Source organism: Sceloporus undulatus, chromosome 6 (assembly GCF_019175285.1).
Source record: "Sceloporus undulatus isolate JIND9_A2432 ecotype Alabama chromosome 6, SceUnd_v1.1, whole genome shotgun sequence".
Taxonomy (NCBI): Eukaryota; Metazoa; Chordata; class Lepidosauria; order Squamata; family Phrynosomatidae; genus Sceloporus; species Sceloporus undulatus.
Window position 1 is genome coordinate 29,695,601 of NC_056527.1, and position 22,661 is coordinate 29,718,261.

At 37.0% G+C, this 22,661-nt stretch overlaps 1 protein-coding gene across 1 annotated transcript in view; it reads left to right on the plus strand.

The window, feature by feature from the left end:
• The window catches only part of CDK14 (cyclin dependent kinase 14), a 220,875-nt gene that overhangs the window by 179,842 nt on the left and 18,372 nt on the right, over window positions 1–22,661 (plus strand). The window contains exons 10-11 of the mRNA XM_042472048.1: window positions 2,999–3,062; window positions 13,659–13,707. Of these exons, the coding sequence (XP_042327982.1) occupies window positions 2,999–3,062; window positions 13,659–13,707 (113 nt within the window). The remainder of the gene's footprint in view (window positions 1–2,998; window positions 3,063–13,658; window positions 13,708–22,661) is intronic.

The window sequence follows — 22,661 nt, forward strand, 5'->3', positions numbered from 1 at the left end:
TTATTTTATTTATTTATTCTGTTTTATTTTCCTTTCAACATTGCATCCCCACCCCCATGGGTGCTTTTCATGATATATGTATGTGTGTGTGTGTGTGTGTGTGTGTGTGTGTGTGTAGTGTAGTGTAGTGTATTTTTGTAATATCTTCTCATGTTCCTTTTGAGCTAATTTTTAGGATATCCATAGAAGATATATGAATGAATTTTTTTTCCCATTTCTTCTGTCATTCCTTTCAGATAGTACTTGTAGTTCTAAGATTTACTTCCAAGCAATGTGTTATCTCCAGAGTAGGGAGCCTCTCACAATTCTTTATGACTAACTATGTGAGTGTGGTGGTGGGAACAGCTGTCTGGGATGCCACAGTTTCCCTACCTCTTTGTATTAAACATTCAAAGTAGATTCTTTTGAGCTTTTAAAATGAGCATTTGTTGAAAAATTGAATGTCTTTAAAGATTAACATCTCAAACGCACCAGCTAATGTCCAAGGAAAGACAGTTCAAATTATAGCGGAGTACAACCATAGCGAGGATACCATCCTAAATATTGTGGATGATAAGTCCACTGAAAATGCACAGTTTAACTTTTTCATGAACAAAGTTTCCCAAGAGGTGCACATAGAAGAGAATGATTTTTAAGATAAACAGGGCAAATATATAATGGTAGGCTTGAGGAATAAAGTATTTTCCCAAAGACTCTTCAGTTTGCAAAGGTAAAAGAAGTTGTTAATGGAAGAAGCATAGAGACACGTTTAACGTTAAAAAATGTTTTTTCCCATGGGTTCCGATTCCAAATTATCTTTCAAGAAGGTAAAACCGATTGGATGGGTGGAGATGTTTTAACAACTTCACTTTTTTCTTCTTCAGCCATTTCTCTTTTTATCCGCTTGAAGAATGGCTGCCTGTCTCATTGAACTTATACCAGTGTGAAATTTTGAAACAGTTAAGAATGATGGTTTAAAATATTGTGTAGATACAACGTTGGATACATGACAAAAGTTACAGAAATTTTTTCAAGATTGAATTAATACACTTAATATGTTAAATTGCAACCACTCTGAAGCCACATTAGTGATCAGTATTTAACTCAGATTTTGGAGGTTAAGAGATGTTTTGGTTTTCATTTTAAAATCGTATATCCTTCCTATTTACCGCCCCTCAAAGTGGTGAATAAAGTAAACATTAATTAAAAGTCTTAAATAGCAAATAAATAAATAAATAAGTTTATAAAAAGAAGAATGAATTATAAGGACTGAAAGGCATTCAGGAGTGATTAAAACCTTTAGCAAAATGTCTTCTTAAAAAGACACATTTTTACAAACTGCGTAAAGTAGTACAGATTTTGGTGAGTGCAACCATCAAAAAAGTGCTAAGCTTTGTGTCTGCACACCTACCTCTATAAGGCCCGATATTCAGAAGTAATTCTCCAGGTGACAACAGGGAGTATTTATTTACTTATTCTAAATTTCCATGGTAACACTAAAATAATATTTCATAATTCTCAATAATTTTTCTCAGAAAATTTTGGAAAACCCAACAAAATCAGAACTCAGAAATTCAGTCTCAGAACAACTGATGTAGTGCAGTGTTTGTGTCTAATGACAAAAGGCTCTTAAGTATGAAAGCTTGCATACCAATCATTTTTAAAAAGTTTATACCCTCACTTTGTTTTCCATTATGTTTTTTTAATCTGATATACAGTACTGTCTGATGTTTTACTTCTGTAAGATTATGAGTCTTCTCAATTTAAATCCTCTGCCGCCCTCTCCTGGCCATTATGCAATATTGCATCATGGTTCTAAATACAGTAGTGTAGTTCAGGTGAAGGTGGAACAACTTCCCCAATATAACAATAGCATGTTAATTAGTCATAGATTTGAAAGTTACATTCAAACTCAAAACCTATTCAGTACTGGTCAATAACTGCAGCTTTCATTAAGAACATTTCAGTAATAATTAGAAGCTTCATATAATTTGTTATTACTAAATGTCATCTACTTTAAAGTGAAAGACTGATATTGATTAATGAGAAAATGTTATAGTCTTGGGGTGAAGCAGATGGCCAGGAAGGAGTGGCCTTTGGCCACTCCAGCCATGATCAGGCCAGGACTACAGCAACTGCATGGCCTGCTCCCAAAGCGGGCCGCCACCGCAAGCCCCAAGCTGTGCTGTTCAGGAGTCAGTTTAAACCAACTCCTTTTTATCTGTCCTTTGGACTGGAGCGTGACCTCGTTGCGGTTTCTGGCTGCTTTCGGGGCATGTGTCATCTAACACTATTCCCCTAAAATGGCCAGAATCTGCTTCTTTTGGCCCGTACGGTTTGGGCCTTAATCATTGGTTAGTATCCTTTAAATATAATCATCAGTAAGGCATTATTTGGGAAAGAAAAGATCACAAATAATGAATTATAACTTAAGAAAATACACTAGGATCCAGTAGTGTATTTCCTTTGATACTGCTTTTTCTGGAGCAGGATTTGGGGTCCACGGAGAGCTACGGCAGCAGGAGAAGTCTGCATTCTACTTGCATTGGATATACATCATTAGAATTTAGACTAAAAGAGACAGTTAATATTTTTATTTAGAGTATTTACACCCCACTTTTCAGCTGCAAAGACTCTCAAAGCGGCTTACAATTATTATTTTTAATTAGATGGTTCCCTGCCCTCAGGCTTACAGTCTAAAAAATCTAATTGTGTTGATAGAGATTGCTACTGATATTCATTGTGTCTTGTTTAATCAGTCCTTTTCCTTTGAATTAATAGCATTAAACTTTTCATGAGATACAATAGCTTTATATTCTGCTTAGAAATTATCTGATAAGTATAAACATTCACAAAGGTTTAATGACTTGCTCTTGATCATCTACAATAAATCCTGGCTGGTAAATCCTGTGAAAACTTTGAGAAAATATTTTCTGTTATCTTCTTTTATCAAATAATGTGTAAAATACTTGGCCTCTTCATTCCAAATTTAATTGTTTCTCTCTTTCTTCTTTTTTAGGTGCTTGGTACCCCAAATGAGGAGTCGTGGCCAGGAGTTCATTCTCTGCCTCATTTCAAGCCAGGTAGAATTCAACACAATATAATTAAATACATATTAACTATATTAAGACATCATTGAATATAATTTTTGAAAGATTTGGATATTATGAACCAAGAGGCCATTTCATTTTTTTTAATTTGGGAGGTGAATAGACACTTCTCTGATTTGGAAAAATTAAACTAAATTCCCAATATGTGAATTTAATGTAGCTAACAACAAATTTAACTTGCATTGTTTCAAATTTGTTGTTAGCCGCCTTGAGTTTCTATATTGGGAAAAAAGCAGGATATAAATAAATAAAATAACTAATCGTAATAATAAATTGGGGAGGAAGAGAAGCATTTCATTTCAAAATTGGTCATTATTTATTTAATAATTTAAATATTTATACACTGTCCTATATCAGAAGTTCTCGGGACATCTTACAAATAACATTAAAAGAGGTTAAACAATTTAAAACAATAAAACAATTTAAATAAGATAAAAATACATTAAATATAATAAGTTGAAAAGCAGATTTTAAAGTTTAGAAGGTTTTAAAAGCTATGTACAACAGTACTGGGGATGAATTCATGACACCCCGAAGCTGTGATGAAGTGCCAACTTTTCACTTGATGCCTAAATGATATGAATATTGTCCCCAGTTGAGCCTTCAGTTTGCGGGCATTCACCAGTTGGGGTGCCACGTCTGAGAAGGGTCTGCCCCATGTCCCAAAACATTGTATTGACCCACTGGTGGAACACAGAGGAGTTTTCCACAGCAAACCTCAGTCCTTGGACAATGGGAAGAAGTCATCACAAGCATCTTGGATTCAGATTGGAAATGAATTGGGAGCCAGTGCAATTTCGGGACTGACTCTGGGATGGAGCCTAGATCTAGATCTGTCTCATAAACTATTCTAACTTATGGTTATATGTGAACTTCGCTTACTCATCTGGAAGACTGTACTCTTATTGGCCTTCTCCTCAGATAGACATGCAAGTGAAATCTGTTGTCTCTGAGTTGACAAATCTTAATTTGCTTTTTCATTGAGATAAAGTTTTTCTTAGACTAGACATTTCCTTTCTGCCTAACATCAACTCTTCCTTCCATCTGAACTAGGACATTGTTCTGTCTGCATTTATGCAGAACTCAGAGTCTTACTTCAAGCGATCACTGCATGCTTGCATGTTTGAAGGGTCCTGGCCTTCTATATTGACAGAACTTCTAGCACCCAAAAGAATCAGAAACTGTTTGTTTGTTATTCTACATTGAAACTTGGACTGCCAGTTTTGGACCAGCATTTTTCTAAGTGGGTAGTTCTGACTTGACCAATGAACTGGCTAGGAAAGACTCTCCAGCCCATATGCAAAGACACTCTACCACTGTAGTGGCTGTCTCCTCTGCCTTCTGAGTGGTATGCCTTTGGAAGATGTCTGTATGGTGCCAGTCTTTGACATCTCACACTACAGGTTGGGCACCTGATCCAAAACTGATGCCTCTTTTGGCACAGCTGTGGTATGTTCCTGTTTAAAATAAAGAGTTTATGAGGAATCCTCTGATGACTGTGGCATGTCACTCCCGTTTGTATGAATCAGAGAGATTATGGAGAAAAAAGACAGATTGCACACCTGTAACTGTAGTTTGTGAAGTGGTCATCTGTGAATTAACATTACCCCACCCATCCTCCACTCATGGTGTCCTGCTTTGGATTACCACAAAAAAGTGTTATATAGGAGTTCTAGAAGGTTCTAAACAGTGCACTGCTCAGGCACAGATAAATCCATTTGTGTGGTTCCCAACTCATATCTCTAAAATTCTTTATTGTAGAATTTTCAACATCACTTTGCTTGCATGAGAAATTAATGCAATGGTCCAGTGGTTACTGCAATCCCTGGTATCTTCTTTGTTGAGAATTAGAATGTATATTGAATGTTTCCAATTGTGGGTTCATCTTCAAAAGGTAGAACAAGATACCTTTTCCACAGGATCTGAAAAATCAAAGGGAAATTTAAACCAAGAGAGAGGATGTTCTACAACCAGCAGAACATGCTGTATGATATAAAAAGATGATAGAAACAATACACTGAAGAAGTATATAAAAGAGATGAAAGGATGACAGAGGCCCAAAATAAACTGGTTCCCAGCCACATTTGGGGTGTAGTGTTTAGATGACATACGCCCCAAGCATGGCTGGAAACCGTGCCAAGGCCGTGCTTTTATGAGGAACTGGGCCAAAAAGGAGTGGTAAAATAACGCTTCAAACCTCAGTGGCAGCCCAGATCAGGGCTGGGTGTGTGTGGTTGCTGTGGCCCCAGTGCAAATTATCTTGGAGCGTCCTTGGCCCACTTTATTGGGCCTGTTTGTTTTGGCCCAGAGTCATTCAAAGAAAAAGCATTTGAAGATGAACCCGCATTTTTTGAAAATGAAGTGGATGTTGCACTCAAAACATGGAAGAAATAAATCTCCAGGAACAGATGGCATGCCAAGAGATTTGTGTCAAGCAACAGAGACAGTATCTACCCAAATTCTTACTAAAATCTGTCAGCAAATATGGAAAACAAAAGAATGGCCCACAGATTGGAAACACTCAATATACATTCTGTTCCTCAATAAAGGGGATACTAGGGGTTGTAGTAACTACTGGGCCACGCAAGCAAAGCGATGTTGAAAATTCAATAACAAAGACCATACTGCTGTTGTTAACTGCCCTCATGGCAACCCTGTGGATGAGACATCTCCAAGACTCACTGTCCTCAACCACTCTGCTCAGGTCCTGCATGCTCCCTGAATGAGTCTAACTAAATCAGGCCTCCTTCATAGAGTCTTATTGTCTGGCTTGTAGTCTTCCTCTCTTCCTACTGCCTTCCACCTTTCCTAGCATTATTGTCTTTTCCAATGATTCATTTCTTCTCATTATGTGGCCAAAGTACAGCAGCCTCAATTTAATCATTTTGGCTTCCCGGGAAAGTTCCAGCTTGATCTATTTCACCCCAGTTGTCTTGGACAGAGGGGAGGGATATTAATAAAATTTTATTTTATTTTATTATTAATTCTGGAACCTTTTGTTTATCTTCTTGGCCATAGTACTGTCCTCCAGCACCACATCTCAAATGAGTTGATTTTCTTTCTATCTGCTTTCTTCACTGTCCAGCTTTCACATCTATACATGGTGATGGGAAATACAATGGCTTGGATGATCCTCACTTTAGTGTTCATAGTTATGTCTTTATCTTTTATTATCTTGTCCAGTTCTTTCATAGCTGTCCTTCCCTGACCTAGTCTCCTTTTGATTTCTTGGTTGCAGTCTCTGTTCCGATCAATATTTGATCCAGGGTATGGGAACTCTTTGGACTATTTTGATTTTCTTCTTATATAGAATGAAATCTTGTAGGTATTCTGTGGTCATTATTTTTGTTTTCATAATGTTCAGCATAAAGCCTACCTTGATGCTTTCCTCCTTGACCTTCTTTAGTACTTGCTCCAGGTCTTTGTTTCTGCTAATAGTATTGTGTCAACTGCATACCATATATGGAATTAGAAATGCCAGCTGGGTTACGAAAAGGAAGAGGCACAAAGGATCATATTGCAGATATGTGTTGGATAATGGACCACATGAAAGTATTGCAGTAGAAAATCAGTCATTATAGATTACAGCAAAGCCTTTGATTGTGCAGATCATGAAAAACTGTGGATCGTGTGGAAGAAACGTCTGTATCACAACATTTGATTATCCTAATGTGTAACCTATACTCAGGACGAGAAACCACAGTAAAATTAATATAGTAATTATTTTTCAATGACTGTGTCAAAAAGATTTATGATAGATTTAAAAGGTATAGCTGCTCCACTGAAGCTGCCAAAAGGTCTCTTCTCCCTCCCAGCCATGCCCCATGTAGCTGGGGTGAGAAATAATAAATCAGTAGCTATTATACTGGTTCAGTCACATGATAGGACAGATTCTTATTGTCAATAAAGCTGGCACGTGGAAGCTGTCAATAACTGAGAATGTGCCTACTGCAAAGGAGATGGTAAACTGTATGCCTACTGCATTACAAATGCATATTGCTCCCTGACATGCGTCTTGGTGCAAAGGGTTTCTCTAATTTTCTTTTCCAACTTTAATTGGAATATGAAAATAGTATGCAGAAAACACTGATGAAGGGGAAGTTAGCATCTGCACAAAAAAGCTTTGCTTTTTAAGCTTAACTGTATTTTCAACCGAATACAATGAATTTTGAACAGAAGGTAAAAGTAATAAACAGCCACAGTGCTAAAAATACTAGCAATGTGATTATTTGCAGCATTTCAGATTACTAAGAATGGTTTAAAATTCATTTTATCTTAAGCTTTTATTAACATCCTAATTTAAGAAACTCAGATTGCTGCTTTCCAACGTTTCAATATAATGAGATGCTGAAACAATGTTTCCTCTCAGGATAAATGTATAGTATATCTGTTTTGCACACAACATATGGCAGATCTATTACATGATCTGGATTGAGCTGGTGCCAAATGGATTCTTCTACAATCACTGCAAAACTGGAGTGGCTTGCATTACATGCTCATGCAAATCTTAATAAAATTACTTACTTAAATGCCTTATTTTTTTTAAAAAAAATTCAACGTATTTATGCATATTCAAGTTTTCAGAGCACAACACACACACAAAGAGTCTCCCATTAGGATCAGCTTGTTGTTGCAGCCTCCAAGACAATCTAATTATTATTAGTTACTCATTACTCATTAGTGCAGAACACATTACTCTTATTTCTAGGCAAACCACAGACCTTTCTAGGACAACAACATATGTCAGTAGTTTTCCTCTTTACAACCTAATGTATCTTAGGAGTCAAGTATATAAAAGCCAGTGGATTAAAGAGGCCCTTTTATTTCCAGTGTGTGTGAGAGAGCGTGAGCTCAAAGAAAAAATAGTGCCATGCTAGGAACCAGGTCCACAAAGCAATTAGTTGGATTGATTAGCAGATTTATTAAGAACAATAAATAGCCCCAAAAGTTTATATTTTTGCTTTATTAGTCAGTGTGATGTTTAGAATAAAACAAAAATTCAATCTAATATATTGGTGTCAAATTGATAGTAACATCTCTAGCATTAGAAATACCAGAAAATTGTGATACAAACTGGAATTGTTGAAAGAGAAGAGGAGGAGAAAGCAAATAAGAAGAAAAAGATTCTTTTCAGGGCCAGTGAGAAAAGGTACTGATGGAAAAGTGTAAAGGATGAATTGGGAGATGAGCTTTTGGTGCTTTTCACATTTCCTCCTCTAACTCTCCCTTCCAGTCCACTCCTAAACCAGATTTTCCTTTGGATAGTCTTCTTTTGTGGCACTTGCAGAAAGTGCAGCAGATAATCTCTTTTCCAGTTGTTGTCCTCGGTGTGGGAGGCCATTTTTTAGCAACAAAGTTCAAAAACAGAAATCAGTCTTCTAGGCTAGAAAGTGTGGTAATGGGCTGATTAACATTTTGTGAAGAGCTCCAAAATTACAGGAGAAAAATTGGGTATTTTAATTGAAAATTAACAGAAACCAAGTAAATGTCAGATAACAAAGGAAATTCATCTTATTAGCTGCTTAAAGTAGATTTTGAACATTCATATATTGGGGAATCAGCATTGGGAAGGAGGCTAACATGTATAGTTGGTGATGTAAAATCTTCATTTGTAAACTTACATATTGATCTGAATGAGCAAATGATAGATGGTGAAGGAACAGGGAACATTCAATGTAGTCAAAGCTTCAGAGACCAAGCTCCCTGTCCCTAGCTTCCAAACCTGCCTCTAATCACAAAGCCACAGAAACTATTACACTTCTGAGACTACCAATAAATATCTTGAAATGGAACTGAACACTTGCATCATTTGGATTAAAACTTAGAATCCAAATATGAATACCATAGACAAGCTAAACAAATGATAATATCACCACTGGCATGTAGATTACTTAACAGTGTCAACCAGCATGCAAGTATCTTTATTTTAAAAAAAGAATAAATTAGTTGTTTTATTTAATGATAGATTTTATGAAATAATTAATTGAGGAGAGAGTAAAAGTGATGAGTAAATAGGTTGATCTGCATGGGAGATCTGGGGCAATAATTAGGCAACCAGAGACCACAATTGTGCTGCAGGTTATTTTGTTTGAAATTCAGGAGCAATAAAATTTGCTTTCTCCTCAGGAAGGATTATGTTTTTCTCACTGTGGTTTGTAAATGTGGTGCTTATAGAGATTTAGAATAAAACATGAGGGGTATGTGTGTGGTTTGTTTTTTTTAGAATTTAGAATTTTTAAAAATATGTTAATCAGAATCTCAATATTCCCAGTCCATTTGGTCCAGAATCAGTTACAATGTGGAATAACATTTGATCAGTAGTTTGGATGTATAAAACTGTAGGAATGTTCCTCTTTCCATTTTCCCTTAAATGCTACTCAGTATTCCCTGTGAACAACTGCCATAGTTGGTTCATTATGTAAAGATTATAAAGTTGTATTCTGGTCATCTTTTCTTTTGTTTGTGGTGGGTCACTTAGATATTCTTCATTATTTTAGTTTTCTCTCAGTTTAAAAGAAAATTATAATAAATGTTAGTTTAGGGCAGGCATTTATATTTGAGACAATGTACAGGTTAAATCGCTTGCTCAATAATGCTATCCCTTTTGCAAAGTATATTCCAGGAAAAGAATCTATTTTCCAGATAAATATTTTCATCTTTAAACTGCCCCACTCATGCCCCATATATGCCTAAATGTTTGTAAGATAAAACACTGACAGGAACTACTATCATCATTGTCATCATCATCACCAGAACACTTTTTCAAGTCCTTTTATCTGTTCATAAAGAAATCTGTGAATTTGGGTTTTTCCCCCCAATCAATAAAATTATTATGTATTTGCATTGGTCAAATGCAATAAATAAGTCTTTTGTAAGCATGGATATTACTACATGATACATGTCTGCCACATACCTGTTAAAATGAACCTGTCAGAAAAGCAAGGTGTCAGTGCTAAATCAGGTATGGTTAGATATACAAGGCTCCAAACAAAAATGTTTTTTTAAAAAACAAGCATACAATGTTCTATGCTTGGATTTCATTTTCACTTTCTCTCACATTCTTTCCTCTTCCTTCCAACCCATTTATAAAGAAATTTGCAAATTTTTGATAAAATCTTATTAAACAAAATTCTCACCCATTGTTAGAATGTTTCTCCCTTTGTTACTGGTGTAAGCTTGATTTTTCACATCAATAACATTACTCATCTGCTACCTTAATTTTCCCCCATCCTAGGGAGGACTGGTACAAATGCTGTCAATCATACATCAGAAGAAAACAAAGTCCTTTCATATTCTGTAAATAATCAACTCAGCAGATGAGTTAGAAAGTACTGTGTCCCGATCTGTTGTCGCAAAGGGTGTTCAAATTCCACTAGGCATTACATTGCATTACACTGAATGTTGTTAGGTGTAGCAGTACATCTGCTGCCCTTTCTACAATATCTATGTCATTTGAAGATGTTGGTAAATCGGCCACCTGGACAGATCCCTCTGCTTTCACTTGTTACACCAAAAGCATGCCACAAAAGAAGTCTCATTTGTTCCAGAGTTGATCCTGTGACCCCCTGAGACAAGTGTTTTGTGGTTTAGTTTTGGGATTTTGCTCCAAAGCTGATACACTATTCTGTCCTTTAATTTATAGTACAGTATAATCTTATTCAAACTGAGAATGGAAGGTTGGACACCATGAAGTGTTCTCCTCATCAGCATTGTTACTTTGAGTCCTCATTTACACACATACACAAACTCACATGTTACAATAACTGTGGGCATGATTAATTCTTTTCTCAGAAGTGAGATATGGATAGCATAGGTGACTCATTATTCTTCAAGAATGTGGAGAATTGATTTCAACTAAGGAAAGTTAATGTAAGAAAATTGTTACGGGTAAATATGATAAGCTTTTATAAAGCAAAAACACATTAGGGAAGAACATACCATCCTTCAGCACATGGAATTGTGTACTGATTCTAATAATCCTAATAGAGACCAAAATAGAAGCTGGGAGAATTAGGATTTGCCAAATTAGAAATGGAGAAGATGGTAGACAAATGGCAAGAGTATCTATGGAACGCTTCATGCAAGGGCCCACTTACAGAAACAGAAGAAAACAAAATTGTTTAGAAAATTCTTTTCTTCTTCTTCTTCTATATTGTTAAAGTCACGTGACAGAAGCATTTTTTACCCTCTCTGGACAGGATATAATGTTTTCTGATTGGTCCTCTCTTCCAAAGAAAGGAAAGTTTAATCTTCTGTGACTGTGTTTTAAAAGAAAGTATATAAATAATAAACATATACCTAAATACATAAATCATAAAATCATTTCCTATATGCTCTACTCAATGCTAATCAGAAGAACACTTCATGGTAAGTTCAATTTACTTTTCCCTTTAACTTTCTCAAGCAATATCCACATCCTTTGCCTGGAATGGAAAGACCTATTGCCATTTCCTTATTCATATTCCCTTTCCCGAGATCTCTTATTTCATCATCCCTTATATTTTTCTCAACGATGAATCAGCCAATGGGAAAATCTGTTGTAGACCTCCCACCCTGAGTCCATCATTCTACTCCAATGGTGATCAAGAATTTGGCTGGATCATTCAGTCATGACAAACTGTACTTAGCAAGAACCAGGTAATAGTGGAGAAAACTGATGCAATCAGCAGCAGCAGAAGAGAGTATGAGCCCATAAACACATCTTAAATAAAAATAAAATAAAATAAAACTTTATATCCTGCTTTTTGTTACCACAATCAAAGCGGTGTACAACCTTTAAAAAAATACAATATATATAATTCCACCTCCCTTAAAGGATGCTATCCATTAAAATTACAGACAATAAAATCTAAAAACAACAATAAAATAACAGTAGGTAGAGTCTTCACTTATATATGTATGTGAAGACTCTGACTTCTTATGTCCTGATTTTTTTCCCCATGATGGGACCCAAAGTGGCTTATAATGTAATTTAAAACAAGATTACTAAAACAAAATTGGTACAAATTGTAAAAGGCACTAAAGAATCAAAACATTAATTTTAAAACAGTTAAAAACATATTAAAACATAATGCATATTGAGAAACAGTGGATATATTCCACACAGTTCTAACTCAACATAGGCAGAAGGCCTGTTTAAATAAGGTCTTTGCGTGCCAGTGAAAAAAAGAGCAGACTAAAATAAATGGATGTGCTTTCTCATTTTAATATGTGATATTAATCCATTCAAACTGCGTAGTTCAGAAATTACACATAAAAGAGTTGCTTTCTTGCTTTTATAATTTTGTGAATTGCATTTTTATTTAACAAGTGAAATCTTTTAACTAATATTTCAGTTAGTTTTCCTCTGCATTGTTACAATACACTTTATGCTTCAGTATCCTACTTAAATTATACTATTGGTTTCTGTCACTCTGCCTCTTCTTACAGTATTACTGCTCATATCTCCCCACACTACTCCCCTCTTACCTCCCACTAAATGCTATTCTTGCAGCAATCCATCCACCCTTTTTATAGCCTGAGGATCAAAATGATTGTTTATATCCTGTTTACTGCTCAGCAGTAAAGTTAAACAAACTTGGGAAAACCCTGTGGCACCAATGGAGAGAACCCTTGGGCAGGAATATTGAGAGGAAAAAATGTATAAAGATGCCTGGGGAGTTATGGGTGGATGTTGTAGTTGTGTGCCGCCATGCCATTTTTGACTTATGACTACCCTAGATGAACATATCATAGAGTCTTCTTGTCAAGTTTCTTCAGAGGGGGGTTGAGAGTGTGACTTGCCCAAGAGGAGTGTGTTTTGTTCAGAAGCATGACTACATTTCTGATGAGATATGATTTCAAGATCCCCACCCCATTTCTGCAGCCATCCAGTTGTAACAAGTCTGCTAATGCATTACTACTTTGTCAGTCAAAGGATTTAAATAGAGCAGCCTGATATTACAGAGTGTGCAGGGGAAGGGGGGCATAGATCAACAAGTCAGTGGTCTGCTTGACACTTCTGTGAATCAAATGCTGTTGGAAGAAAAAACATCCACTCTTGTTCATACAAACTACTGTTTAGAGTTATCTAAACACTCCCCTGACATTTTCCTTTTTAACTCATGTTTCTGCCCCTCACTCCTACTAATTTACCACACAGGAGAACACACACACTCATTCTCCCTCCCTCTCTCCTTCTTTCTCTAGGCCTTCCTTCTCTTTCTCTCTTTCTCACACTCTTAGCTGTATAAAGAGCTTTGAAGCCACCTTGGGAAAAACCACACCAAGGTGCCTGCTTACCAGCCCTCTGGAGAAATGAATAGGACACACATGGACATGCATTTTCTCTTATTATTGTCTTTTGTTAGATTTTTAAAACTTTTGGTCATCTGGTTTAGAAACTTGTTTTGAATAGAAGGATTTCAAGAAAAAAAATCTAAATAAAAGATTTGTTGGCTGAACCAGATAATAAACAGAGATAGTTTTAGTTATTAGAGTATTTTAAATGTGGTTCTTCTTAATGTTTATCCTGTATAGAATTATATAAAACTAAAAATCTTTACTTTATTTTATTATTTTTTGTTACAGATCGCTTTACACAGTACAGTGCTAAAAACCTTAGGCAAGCCTGGAACAAGTAAGTGTTTTCAATAAATTTTTATTTCCATGCTGCTGATATCTTGCTAATTGTTGTCCTGATTCTACTAGTTAGGAATATATTCCTTCTTTCATTTTAGAAATAATACTGTTTTTCAAATTCCATTTTTTTCCTAGTATACAAATTTTTTCTTTTGACTTTGACTAGCTGAAAAACTGTATCTCCTTTTACAAGCCAAAGTGAACTTTAAATTGTACAAGGGAGAACTTTCTCTAAGGCCTGAAACAGATGGGACAAATAAAGCAGCTTCTGGTCACTTTGGGGGGATGGTATTTAGATGACACATGCCCCCATAGTGGCTGGAGGCCATGCCAAGGCCAAGCCAAGCCGGCAAGAGCCAGCCTTTTTAGGAGCAGATTTAATCCACTCTTGCCACCTGTCAACTTGGGACCATGGTGGCCGCTTCCTGGGAATGGGCCATGTAGTTGCTGTGGTCCCAAACCAATTTTTAACCTTTGTAAATTAATGTTTTATCTTAATATTTTTTAAAATTATTGCGAGCTGCCCTGAATCCCATCTTGGCAGAAAGACAGGATATAAAGTCAATAAACAAACAAACAAACAAACAAATAAATACGTTTTATTTATGTACCATGTATTGTAGAAGACGAACAAAACTAAGTTACCTTTGTAATAACTATACAGAGAAGATACAGATGAGTAGTGAATTAAGAACTGAATAAACTGAAATATTCATTTCCCTAAAGATGATTCTGCCACATCTGAACTCTATTCTGAATGACAGTGCAATCTACAGTCTATGTAAACTGATACATTGGGACTTGTTTAGTCCTCTTGAGTTCTTTCCTATTTCAGGAGCAAATACAGTCAATGCTAGCACTGGATTAAAAAGTATAATTTGCATGAGGTATACAGTTCTGGTAAGCTCTTTCTGAAAATGATTCTTACTAAACTCAGTACCTTTTTATTTTCTAATGGACAGATAGGATCATAACAAAAGCCAGAGGAATATCATTACTGGAAACTATCTTACATATATTTTTTTCAGTTTTAATGCTATGTTGAATAAATGCATGAAAGTTATCACAGTATACAGATTATTTATATTTTAGACTGACAAATGAAAAAGATTTAGTTTGTGCCAATTTTGCATAAACTTTCATGAAATATGTAAGAGATTTTCAGTGCTGTGTTGCCAGTTGTACATATCTCCATGGTTAAAAAAGTTGTTTTAATTTAACAATATAATTGGGCAGCTTTATATAAATATGATAAATAAAATAGCATTTTAATTGAAAACATCTTGTCCCTGTTGGTTTGAGGTTTTTCATTTAGCATTGTCCATAATGAGACCTTGAAATTGCAGCAAGCATATACTTTTCATTTAATCTTCTTGTTCAAGTAAAGAGTATGTTGTTTGGTTACATTTCAAGAAATGGGATCTGAAACAAAATATTATAGTATGGAATGTTTCTTGCTGAATATTCAAGCAAAATATGCCATATTTCAAAACTCTCCTTTATTTTATTTTATTTATGCTGCACCCCACAATTCTCCTGATATGGTGTCTAAGTTGGTATACAGGTGCTAAAACAAGAAAAACTAGACAATAAAAAAGTTAAACACACATTCAAACATTCCTTTACCCCAAGGTAAAATGTCAGTATTCTTTGGCTATTGAGCAAGTGGATATGGTGGAGGGTTTACCCCTTGAAATTTTTATTTTAAAAATTACTCTAGGCCCCCATGGCCATGTATACCACCCTCTTGTGCAGTGGTGGAACTGGTTTGACTACACAGGGATAGATACTCACACAATTTTTCATTGTCATTCCTATGTATTTATTATATATTCAGCTTGGAATGTGATAAAAGTTATGCTCAACTAGACCGAAGATCCACCTAGTCCAGCATTCTGCACCTACAAGGGCCAACCAGAAGACTAGCCAAAATGCACAAACAAGACATCAGTACAGTAACACCCTCTAATGAAGGTGTACAGCATCTGGTACTGGGTGCCATCATTATAGTCATTAGTTCTAGTAGCCACTGATAGTCATAATCTCCAAGCCAAACAGAAGCTGTCCAAGTTTGTGGCCATCACTAGTAACCAAAACCCTTGAAAGGTTCAGTTCCAATGCCTGACAAGTATGAATAGTTCTGAAAATTAGGAAGGCAAAGCTGTCTGTCTTCAGGGTTGGAGTCGTGGGGATATTTACTAAGCCATGGGTCTAGCTGTGATTTGTGATGGTGATATACAGTTTGACATTTCTTTTGGGGGAATACAGAAAGATTTGTTTTCCCACACAGCTACTAAGTCATGCCAACCTTTTCATTCAGCTGCGGAAGTTCTGTGGGAAAATGTAGAAGTAAAATTACATTGTTTTCCTTAGAGGGATTTGAAAAGTTGTGGAATAAACCACAATTATGGTCTCAAAAGGAAGTAAGTGTACAATTATACAACACAACATTCTTCCAATCTTTTCCTAAAAAAAATTAAAGTAAATTGATATATTTCAGAATAAGTCAGAAGCAAAACTTCCAAAATAAGCACATTTTAACTTTACTGTTTAAATCTGTTCAGAACTTTTTCAGAAAATTATTTAATCATTTTTTCACTGTGTTATTTTGGAGCCCTGGTGGCGCAGTGGTTAAATGCCTGTACTGCAGCCATTCACTCAAAACCACAAGGTTGCGAGTTCAAGACCAGCAAAAGGGCCCAAGCTCGACTCAGGCTTGCATCCTTCCGAGGTCGCTAAAATGAGTACCCAGACTGTTGGGGGCAAATTAGCTTACTTGCTAATTAGCTTACTTGCTGTTTACTGCTATGATCTTTGGAATAGCGGTATATAAATAAAACAAATTATTATTAATTATTATTATTTTGAACTGTTTATACTGGTATACATCAGTGTTGAAATATACAGATTGTTGTATCTGGTTTACTTTCAGAACAAAATACTATACCAGGTTGTCATCATCCTGCTTCAATTACAAATCTTCATATAGATGGATAAAATAAAAATTGTCTTTTCATATGCAAAATCAATCTAATTAGTATCTTGGGATGCTGATTACGTTTTGAACATTATGGCCAACAACTGTCTTTGTACTGACTATTTCTGTAATGAATAGCAGTCAGTGCTGATTATACAATTGTCCCATATTTTACCTTTTTCACAAAATAAAATTGCCACCAGAAGTTTTCATATTAAGCTATTCACATGATCTACAAAAGTACATTAAGTATAGGGTTACTTTGTGGTTGGTTAGGATCTATGGAGCAGAACCACTGGCAAGAAATACTGTTCCATTTGCAAGGAACAGATAGTGATCCTGAGTTGCTGTGTGTATCAGTAAGGGACCGGTGCAATGAAGCTCACTATATATGTAGTTAGGCACATTGTGTGGGTTAGATCTGCTTGTTGTTGCTGCTGCTGCTGTTGTTGTGTGCCTTCAAATCATTTCTGACTTATGGTGATCCTAAGGCAAAACTCACCATGTCACTACCTTTCCATGATGGTGGGATTGCAGGCTCTTGTGAGGCAAGAGACTGTGCAGTGCTGCTGGTAGTGTCTCTCAGACACAACAGCAATGACACCATAGCTAACCCTTTTGTATTGAATGTCCTTTACTGTGATAACTATGGTGAGACAATTCAAAATGAAACAAGAGAGAGATCCAGAAGATGACACTCCCAGGTTGGAAGGGACTCAACAAACCACTGGGATACAGCAGAGGGCGGCTGTGAGTAGTGTTATGGCTAATGACACAGCTAGACTCAAGCCAAAAGGATGTTCAGTTGTTGATATGCTCAGAGGTGAAAGAAAAGTACTGTACGAAGCTTCACAACACACAGGGATGTGGAATGTGAGAAGCATGAATCAGGGTAACCTAGACATAGTAAAAAAAAGATGTGCAATGTATAAACATTGCAATCCTTAGGGTAAGCAAGCTAAAGTGAACATGAATGAGACATTTTCAGTCAGATAATCACACAGTGCTTTACTCAAGAAATGGACATCTGAGAAGAAATGAGAAGAGATGTAGTAATAACTGATAACAAGGAGAGATGTAGCAAATGCCACAAGGTATATAATGCAAAGTCTAACCAAATCATATCAATAAGCCTGTGTTCAACTACAGAGGCAGAAGAAGAAGAAATGGAAATATTCTGTGGAGTCCAGAAGGAAATTGACCACACACCAAAGCAGGACTTGCTGTTAATCATAAGTGATTGTAATATAGATGTAGGAAAGAGACCAGAATCAACAACTATGGCCTGTGATCAAGAAATGAAGCAGGAGAGTGATTGACTTAATTTTGTGAGACCAGCAGTTTGTTCATCACAAACACATTCTTCAAGCAACCCAAGAAGAGACTGTATACCTGCACATCACCTGATGGCTAATATATAAATAGACTGCATAATTTGAAGCAGATGATGAAGAAGCACTATTCTTCTTCATGGTCTCTGACTTGCACAAATGAGTTATCCTATGCCTGGACATACTTTTGGAATCTTCTACAGTATTGGATAAGTGTTTTGGCAGTAGCCCTGTCCACCTCCACCAGCCCTATAGCAGCCTTCTCACTAAAACCTCCAGGTTTTTGTTTGTTTGTTTGTTTGTTTTGTCTGCTGCTACAGCAGCATTGATATGAACCTCATTCTTCAGTTTAACTCTCCATCTTGTTAAGCATTCTTCACACCTCAGGAATACACCTTGTCCGGGAATGCTGCCAACACACATTCACACGGCTGATAATAGCCTGCTGGGCAAAAGGTAAACACGTCGAGCTGCCAAGAAGCAGTTCCTCTAGTAACAATGCCAGATGAAGTCTGAAGAGAGTAAGCCACAAGCCAGTCCAAAGTTCAGGATTACAGACAGCAATACTACCAGTCCAGTTCGAGGTCAAGAATACCAGAGGGTTGGTCAATGAGTCCAGTCCGAGATCCAAGGATTCCCAGGCAGTCAAAAATCTAGGAGGCAAGGAGTCAGATCCAGCAGCGTTCGTTTAATGAGAACAAATAGTCTATGGCAAGGGAGCTCAGCGTCTGCCAGATGTCTTATATCTAGCTCCCTTATCACAGCTGCTGATTGCCTAATGAGTGTTTCTCAGCAAGTCTCTTGGAATGCCGAAGGCACTCCCTTTCTGATCTCCTCTGGCTAAAGCTAGGAACTTCAATGCTCTGGTGCTCTATGTCTCCCAAGACTGACACTTCTACTGGGGTAAGGCTGGGCTGCTGAGCCCCAGGCTCCACTGGAGGAGATCCCACAGAGCTAGAGTCTGGCTGAGCCAAATCCACTGGGGCTGGGAGAGCAGAACTGGGGCCTGGCACAGCCTCAGATTCCTCCTGCCCCTGATGAGCTGAGTTGTCGTCTGAGTCTTCCTTGTGGCTGGCCATCAGAAACCTGGTAGCTCGACAGTGATATACACCTGGTAGTTGCATTGGCACAATTGACCTCAAGGCTGTTTCTCTTGCTGAAGTCTTTCAAGAAGTGTGTCTCTTGTGGCACTAAGGTCCCAGAACAGGATGAGCACCTGAAGTGTCTTCTCTGCCTTGGCGACACTTGTGTCCATTGTATAGCTTTCACACCTTAAGCGAGAAGGAATAAAGAGATGCATTTGAAAGCACTCTTGTATAAACAGGCCCCCAGGCTGCAGTTGTCACCTAATCAGCCCTCACATTAGTTGTTGTGGAACTAGGAGAGCTTCTAAATCAGCTTCCATTGTGGTATCTCTTGTCTAGCTCCTCTTGTCTTGCTGTAAAGTGTTGATTTGCAGAAACCATCTCTGCCTCGCCAAAGACTACACAGTCCAGATTTAAGTCAGGCCTCAGGACCATACCCTTGGACTCCTACTTGATCCTTTGAAGTGGACAATGGCTTCAGTAGCTAGACTGTGCAAACACAAGAAAAAGAAACATGTCAAGAATAAAGACCATCTACATTCTCCAACTTCTACTTCCAAAACCTCTTTGCAAGTCACTTCTGACATAGTTCAGCTGCAGGGATCCTCTCCTGTCAGGTGACTGGATCTGTTTCTCATAGACATACTATTCTTCAAATCTCGGGGACTCCACAACACACACCAGATGATGTAGAAGTTGTTTTGGTTACCCAGCAATGGCAGACAGAGAATGTTTCAGAGAGTGAAATCCTAGAATCCTCTCTGATTATGAGTTTTTGTTACATCTACTTTTGTTCAGCCATCCACTTCGGGGATGCTACTAAACTGTCAACTTTTCTGCCATCTCTACTACATTGATGGTCGCTTCAGTCTTGATCTAGATCTTTCTGTTCTTCCACTGAATTCGACTCTGACTACTCAAGCTCAAGGTATCTCTCTAGGAGATCTCATTTGCATCAACACTCTCAGTACCATTAGCTCTCCAGATGTTATGGGGAGAAATGTTTGAGGGCCAAGTTGACAAAATCTTCGTATTCCCATTACGAAAGCTCACAGCCTATTCTGGTTGCTGCTATCAGGATACGACTTGGTTTGCAGTTACCAGTATCAAAACAAGGCTTGCCTGCAGTATCATTGGGGCCATAAGCACTCTTAGTCTCATTATCAAGAACGTCCTTCAATAGCCGCATCAGCCCAGCCTATACTTCAGCATACTGAGGTTGCGTTACAGGATCGGTGACACATGAGAAGCCTGCTCTGTCTGTCACCCAGCCTGTTCAGTCCATTCTGAAGCAATCTTCTTAGATTCCTTATCTTGTTGGATAGAGCTTCCAGCTGCATGTATGTTCGCACACACGCGTGTAGTTGGTCTCTCTCTCTCTCTCTCTCTCTCTCTCTCTCTCTTCAGCCAGTAGCTCTACCTGAGAAGATGAAGTATATTTATATGCACAATATGCACACACACACACACACATACACATATAAACATACAAGTTTGGATATCAATGGACATAAATAGTTTCAAACTTAGTAGTTTCTAACACTTAGAGAGAGAGAGAGAGAGTATTTATAAGCTTTCATGTCACTGTCGACTTACAGCGACGCCATGAATTTTGTAGGGTTTCCTTAAGCAAGAAATACTCAAAGGTGGTTTTTCCAGTTTGTCCCTCTGAAATATAACCTACAGCAACTGATGCTCCCTGGTTGTCTCCCATCCAACTGCTAACCAGAACTGATTTTGCTTAGCTTCCAATCCAGATCTGATGCCTTCTTTGTTAAATCTGAAATTGTTTAAAACCACCTTGCTTATTTTCAGTACCCAGTAACTAAAGTGCTAGGTACACTATTAAAATATGGATTTGTAAGCAGTTCGTAAACGGGGACAGCCATTTTCTCAAAATGTATTTTTGATATTTGATGCTTGAGAACTTTTTAGAGGTACTACTCCAGTTCATTTTCAACATTGTCAAAATTAAAGGCATACTATGAACACTTGGGGGAGCACTTGGGTTATCTCAGTAGCTACCGCTTTTAAAACAAGTGGTGAAGAATTTTGTTTATCATCATTTAATAATTGTGATGCTTCATAAATATAATATTGTGTCTGTGTGTCTTATTACTTCATTAAAGGATCACCTTTTAGGCCCCTCCCCCATAATCATCTTTATTTAATGACTAAATGTTCCTTTATAACTCAGTACTTTTAGTACTTGTAGATATACTCTGTAGATACAGACATATTACAAAGTATGTGCAAATGGTAATCACTATTTTGGAGAAACTCCCCCTAACATTCCTAAGAAGATAATACCTTTATTTAAAAGTTATTTTTGGATAATTTGGACCCCAACATGGATGAAAATCAAAGCTTCAGATATCTACAGAGGAGTGTATGGATCAAGAGAATGGTTTTGAATCACCCTGTGTATGGTTCACCAGTTGACATTCTCAATTACTTAATTTAATTTAATTTTTATTCTTTGGTCTTTAATGAATATTTAACTATATGAAGGTCAGAACAATCCATCCTGTTGGATAAACTGCTGAGAAAGGAACTAATATGATCAACATTCTGCTGTAATAATTTCACAGCCTGGAGTTTTTGAGCATGGAGAGGTCTAGTTCAGAATATCATTCCCAACTTCTTAAATGCCTCTTCCTTCTTTGTACATAGATTTCAACATTTTTCCCTTGGCCTGAATTAAACCAGAACTCTGACTTAATGTTGATCTGACCCTAGGTTGGCCATCCTGGTTATCCAGTTGAATTTCAATCAGATTTCTTTCATTTGGGCATTCAAGAAGGTTGGAAAAAAGCAATGAAGCTAAATATCATTAGAAACCTGATACTTATTTTTACATATTGAATCAAGACAGTGTATATTCTCATTTGGATTTTTTTTTCCATTTGTGAATGGTACCTCTGCAGAAAGCCAACAATAAGAAATAATACTGAGAGCATGGTCAGCATGTGGATTGGTTTTAATAACATGTTTGCTCATGCAAAAGTCAGCTAGGAAGACTTTATAGTTTCTAAGTCCTGAAATCTGTAACATGTAGGAAGAGACAACTTCAGAAGATCTAGAGATCAGTGTTCCACTTCCCAGATGCAGTACAAATTCCAAATGTAAAAATGACAAAAGAATCAGAAAACTAAATATCCAGAAATCTACTCTGGTTTCATTTGTGGCGGGGGGGGGGGGGGAGATTGGGGGTGAAATTTGTGGAGTCCTGTATCTCATTTTCAGGATATTTTCAGAAATAGAAAATTGCACCTTCTCCCCTTTCCCTAGTATGAAGATATATCATGGGGACTAGAAACCACAAGCAGGAGCTAAATGACAGGCTCCATATGGGCCACATTTTAACTATCCCTGGTCTATACAATTCAATTAATTATTAGCACCTTTGTTCTATGCTTTATTCTTTTTATTCATTTGACCAGGTTGAATAGTTCCTTTATTTATTATCATTTTTCCATACCTTGGAATGACGTATGACCAAAATAAATAAATGTCAATGCATTCCTATGATAATTGGATAATTCTCCAATAATTATAA